The sequence below is a fragment of the Priapulus caudatus genome, unplaced genomic scaffold (genome assembly GCF_000485595.1).
Source record: "Priapulus caudatus unplaced genomic scaffold, Priapulus_caudatus-5.0.1 Scaffold457, whole genome shotgun sequence".
Lineage (NCBI taxonomy): Eukaryota > Metazoa > Priapulida > Priapulimorpha > Priapulimorphida > Priapulidae > Priapulus > Priapulus caudatus.
This window is the reverse complement of record NW_014577518.1, coordinates 89,204-95,479: the sequence shown is the minus strand read 5'-3', so window position 1 is coordinate 95,479 and position 6,276 is coordinate 89,204. Positions and strand designations below refer to the sequence as shown.

The following is a 6,276-nucleotide window of genomic DNA, read 5'->3' as shown; positions in this document are numbered from 1 at the left end:
AACAAGGGGGTAATAATTTTTTTTTTTTAGTTAAATGTAAAAATATATAGTGCTTTAAAATCAATTTAGACGCTGTTTGTAATTGTAATTGTAGTTTTTTTAACGAGGCCTGGATTAGGCCAGCTACGCGCCTAATCCTGATACGAATAGTCTCAGGCCTAATCCTGAGGTTTTTTTTATTATTTTGATTTTGATTGGGGGGTCCTAGCCTAGGGCCCCCAGGACCCCCCCCCCTGGCTACGCGCTCGATAGACATAGATATAGAATACAGATTCTGTATAAAATCTGTATAGAATACAGATCTGTATTCTATATCTATGGCTGTATCACTATCAGTGTCACTAATACACTATCACTGATATCGCTATTATGAAATTAGGCGCTTCATTTGTGGTGCAACTGTAGGCTGGTCCAGTTTACCGAACAGAGAACGATAAAGTGCACTTCAACACACTGATTGGATGATTTCTGTATCATGGTGGCTGGTGTGACCCAAATAAATTTTCATCATTTTCTACCAAGCAGGGTTAGCAATACCTGTGTGTGCCCTTATCACACCCAGAAATGTGTGGGACACTGGCATATATCACTATTAAATTGTAAAAACTTGGTATTCTTAGGGTAATGTGGCTTTTTAAAATTCTATAATTATTTGTTTCTACTTTTTCATTATTAAAATAGCTTAGCCTGTCTCTTATTTTTTCAGTCATTGATGGAAGTATTGGCCGGCATCAAAATAAGGATATCAGGTGACATGTTTGGTCAAGGAGAAAGTAACCTGATCATAATGAATCATCACACAAGACTGGATTGGATGTTTCTGTGGATGTGCCTAATACGTAGAAGTGAAGTCAAACAGGAGAAAATCATCCTGAAGTCTGTTTTAAAACTTATTCCCGGTGCTGGTAAGTCACTAACCATTTAATCTATTCGGTCTTGATTGTGACATTTATTATGATTTTTAAGTGCATATATACCTACGTTCATCATTTTAAATTATGTTTATTGCCGTCTGCAAGCATGTGTGCACAGGGGTTATATCAAGAGCTGATAATACCTTATTGGCTCTTGGTTATGTTTGTTTTACCAGTGTTCAATTTCCATATTTCCTAATCTATTTATATGTAGGAATTGAAAATATGGAAATATATTTTGGGCAATAGACTCTATTAGGCGATTAGTTTATTTTCTTGAACTTATGTGTATAAGTGGTTTCTTCATCTACTTCCCAGGCTGGGCAATGCAGACTGCATGTTATATCTTCATTGAACGGAAATGGGAATATGATAACAGGACATTTACAAAACTCCTTGACTACTTCCGAGAAGCCAAGGTTACGAAACCACAGGTATAGGGCTAGGATTCATTAAATCTAGAATGATATGGTCAGATTCATATAGTTGACAAAGGCAGTTGTCTAAACCTCCAAGATACCACACAAATCGAAACGGTTTCAGCTGCAGCATTTATGTTTCGAACGTAGGGAGAGGGCAACCAGAAAAGATGGTGTTGCAACAAAACTGGAGGTCAAGGGTCAACAGGCAAGAACAGGGAAGGGTAAGAAGGTGGCATGAAATTAAGTTTTTGATTGATATAATTCTTGTTTTGCACCTTAGTTATCAGGGAACCATCTCAAATTTAAGCAATAGGTGTGTATCCCTGTCTTCAGCTACATTTCAGTAAAACTTTTCAATCTGTTTATCACTCGACCCTTTATATATTAATTTTGGTGGGTGTTTTCCCCATTAAGGGATCGAGGAAGTCCAGAGATGCTTCAAAAAGACAAGACTGGTTGTCTAAACTCTTGTTTGAGTCACCTACTTTCTTCTAGTGAATATCTCGGTCAACTGTCAGAAATGCTTGAAAATGCGAGACTGGTTGTTGAAACTCGTTTGAGTCAACAAATCAAACAAACCAATTATTTGAACCATATCTTATCTACACTTCGATAACTAGTATTTTTGTGTTGGAAACATTTGGTGCTTGTGTAGGCATACTGTTACTGGCTGTGTGGTTATTCTCTTGCTTTGCTGTATGCGTGTTTGTATGTCATATCTTCTTGGCAATGCAGTTTTTAATATATACTCAACTTTGTTCCATATTCCTGGCTTATTGAGAACATTTTAAGATGTTTTCAGTAATTTCAAGTTTCTTTAGCACTGTAATCATGTCTACAGCTAGTATATATCCAAACAAAGTTGTGGCATGTGGATGTCTGGTTATATATAATATTTGAAGTAATAATAATTTAATAAGTAAATTAAACGTGCGTTCGGTAAACTAGATTTGCATATCGGGGCATGAAATCTATTATAACAGTTAAATTGTGTTGTTTATCTTAAATTATCATAGTAAACAAGTCTGTACAATGGTGGCAGGCATTATTATTATATTATGGTAATTAGCTTGTTTTTTGTTCAGATTCTCTTGTTTCCTGAAGGAACTGATTTCACAGCTAAGAACAAAGCCAGAAGTGACGAGTTTGCATGCCAGAATGGTCTCCCTCTTTATGAATTTGTGCTGCATCCAAGAACAACTGGATTCGTTTTCCTTGCAAGTAAAATGAGAGAAGGTAACCCTTCTTTTGCTAATTAACATTCAACCCGACTTCATGGTTTACTTTGCTCAATTCTACTCGTGAATAATTGATCATCTCGAACTAGTTATCAGTTAAATTTAAATAACAATTTGCAGGTTGTAACGTTCAACTCAGTAACTCAGATTTTAACCTGGTAATTTAGTTATGTATCACTTTGCATAGGTGGCATGCTTAGTGCAGTATATGATATTTGTATCGGCTATCCACAAACTCGACCTCAGAATGAAATGGACATACTCTACGGGAAATTTCCGGAAGATATCCATTTCCACATAAAACGTCATCCCGTCATAACCCTTCCGATCGGAGACAAAGGTGAGTTAGCATGACTGTTCATAGCCGTTTTGCTGCCTTCCTTTTCATTACATAAAATTGTAACTACAGTCAAATCCGTGTAATTAAGCACCTCTAAGGAATGAGCACCTGTCTATAAAGAGAACTCTCATGGGGGATTTCCTGTTAGTGTCAGTTATGCAGTAGGACCACATCTGTGTAATTAACTAAAAATGACACTTTATGGGTTTCCATTGAATGCCCTTTACATACAGGTTTCTCTGAATCCAGGTCATACACGTACAAGGATAGTCTATATTTCGTGTAGTAGAAAGAATTAACACCACCTGCCTCCGCGGATGATATTAATAATGGTGGCGATGCCGTGACTTAACAATAAAAAAGCGGGAACGCTGCCATCTTGAAACGCTAGATAACTGGATGTTGTTGTCATCGGAACATCCTGCAAACCGAACGCGAACATACCAATGTATGTACGAATGAACGTACGAATGAAGGCACGAGGCTACGATTACCATTCATAACCGCCACGACTACACATTCGCAGGCTTGCAGGAGTGGTGCGAACTGCGTTGGAGGGACAAGGAGGCCATGCTGAAGCGCTTCTACGCAGAGAGGCACTTCACGGAGACGGCGGCGGCGTCGAGCGGCCGCGATCGCGACGTTCGTCTGCTTCTTCGCTTCTGCTTTGTGCTGTGGACAAGCCTGGTGGTGGTGTGGCTGGCCTTCCTTCTGTACTCGTCCGTCGCGCGCTGGTACGCTCTCACTCACTGTGTTCTCTTCTACGCCGTGTACTGGTGGAATGGTGGGATGGAACATCTCGAGATTTCGATTTTTAACTGGTGGAAAAGTGTGTGTCAGTGAAAGGTTGCGCGATTGACAGCATGTTGATTGTTTATTGAGTCTTAACGTGCAAGCACGCGTGATTGCCTGGGGTAAATGACTTCGGTACGAAATGTATGGATTAAACCCTTAGTCAAAACAGCATAGCACAACAGCGAGCACAGTTAGTGAAGATTGATAAGGTTCTGATATTATGAGTGAGTTCACATGCAATGCGATGCAATGCTAGCATTGAAGTGGATGTTTGCACTAGGCGTAATCTCCTTTTCAACTTCTGTATGCTAGACATGGTTGGAAATGGATAAATAGAGGCACACAGCAACTATCTATTCATGTAAGACAATGCGAAGTATCGGAACATTAGAAAATATAGTGCCTGAAACTTAATAGGATTTCTCTAGTGTATGATCGATACATTTCTATGCAGCACATGCAATAGTTCCGATACAAGTTTAGTCTCCAATATGGACATGATATTAGATGCAGGAACACAATTATTGGTTACCAATAGATTTATCTTGGCTAACGATAGTTGCATGTGTGAGTAGGATCTTTTATTATCCAGTGGACAGCCTTTCGGTTGTGAATTGATTTCTCCCAGTTAATTTGTGTGCTATGTACTGGTGTATGCGAATTCGGTTAATTTTCATCGAACTAGTCACCAGCATAACTAGATATATTTTTTATTATTTGTGCTACAAATGATAAACGACTGGAAAGAGCAGGGAAAAAACTGGGAAGCCGTTTCAAGCCACTCCCACATAGCTACCCCTAATTTGTTTTGATCACCCACAATAGATATTGAATATTATTCGCTGATACACTTTACATTTTATAAAATGATTTTATATGATATTTATAGAGTCGTGATATTTTAATAGTGAAGGAAGTGATTTTGTCAGGAGGCTTAATGCATGAGTGATAGACTATAGATACAATAGTCACTTGAGAAAACCTGATTCCGAAAAAAGCCATCTTCTGTGTGAGGACTGCTTTATTATGTGAAATGTAGAGTATTAAAGTGATGACAAATTGGATTATAATAGCAAATGCTCAGTGGCAGCGCTCATTTATCACTGTTTCAGACTCTAGAATATGTAATTGCGGTGCAGTATAAGCAGGTGAATATTTCTCCTTTGGTGCCAGTGGCGAATTACAACTACAGTGCAAGTAGATTTATGTTAGCGATGATATGTCACTTGGATTACCTACGTGATATGGGCATATATGACTGGCTTTTCGGTTTCTCATGTTACAATTTGTGCCACTTGCGTACTACAGACAGGATTGCCAATGTTCCAATTCGCTACATAAACTAGCTCAGGAATAAGTTGTTAAACTAACCTTTTACAAATTGTATTATTGTGATTAATAGTGCATTTCATTTAACAGCATTGCCAATTATACGTTAAACCCGTTTTGTAGTTTATTATGCCAGGAAGGTAACCTGAGATGTGGAACGTTGGAGATTGACATTTTTATTATCGTATTTTTAGAAACTAATGCTAGCCGCACACTATCCGATTTTGCACTGTGCACAGCACGAACGCCCCGCACACTATCCGACCCGCTCCCGATCGATCGGGAGGCCACCGCACACTGCCCGACTCAAAGTTGACGCAAACCATGGCACTCTCGTGGCGTTCCCAGCGGATTTAGCGTGTACTAAGGGTCGGGAGTGTTTCCCATGGTTCGAATGCCATTCCATTCGAATGCGGTTCCCATGGCGCTGCTCTGTGATTGGTCAATTTTCTTCAGCGCACGCCGATCGGGTCGGATGGCCACGCACACTATCCGAGTCGCGTCGTAAGGCCCCGCACACTATCCGACCCGATCTGCTCCCGATTCAAAATTCGAATCGGGCCAAAATGACCTCCAGAGCCAATCTTAAGCCTCCCGATCCAAACCAGAACATCTCAAACCAATCGTAAGCCTTCAAATCACGCTCGGGTCGGATAGTGTGCGGCTAGCATAATGCTTTTCATGAATAGTTGGTTAGTAATTTATAATATCATAGAATAGGATTCCTAACTTTGTTAAACACATTAACTGAAATTTATTTTTTGTTAATATTACGCAATATTATTTTTAAATATATGTTAAGCAGTCCTAATATATATTTAAGAAATATGTTAATGTCGCGTTCACTTCTGATATATGCCAGTACCGTTCTTTATACTCCACGTAGCTTTTTAAGCAGCATGTATATATTATACTCTTGGACTGTCGTGCTTTTACAGTCAATTTGAGCGTATACATAACTCACTCTAGTCTACAAATGAGTGGTGAAGACCACAGGCACTTGGAACATCTCAATGAATTAATAAAAAAATAAAAAAAACACGAAATGTATTTACTACCAAATTATTAATGTTTCTCTACTCTATTTCGCCTATAATCACCTGTAAATGGCGGTCAAATGCTCATCTGCAACACACAGGTACACCGCACGCTAGCTGCTGCACACTGACACATAAATATTTATTTATTTATTTATATGTCAGTGTGCAGCAGCTAGCGTGCGGTGTACTTGTGTGTTG

The 6,276-nt window shown here is 39.1% G+C and overlaps 1 protein-coding gene across 1 annotated transcript in view; it reads left to right on the top strand.

The window, feature by feature from the left end:
- The window catches only part of LOC106810604 (lysocardiolipin acyltransferase 1-like), an 8,516-nt gene extending 3,219 nt beyond the window's left edge, over window positions 1–5,297 (top strand). Inside the window, exons 2-6 of the mRNA XM_014814010.1 lie at window positions 707–905; window positions 1,233–1,348; window positions 2,422–2,572; window positions 2,762–2,914; window positions 3,441–5,297. Coding sequence (XP_014669496.1) covers window positions 707–905; window positions 1,233–1,348; window positions 2,422–2,572; window positions 2,762–2,914; window positions 3,441–3,757 — 936 coding nt within the window. The 3' untranslated portion in view covers window positions 3,758–5,297. The remainder of the gene's footprint in view (window positions 1–706; window positions 906–1,232; window positions 1,349–2,421; window positions 2,573–2,761; window positions 2,915–3,440) is intronic.
- Window positions 5,298–6,276: the final 979 nt, after the last annotated feature.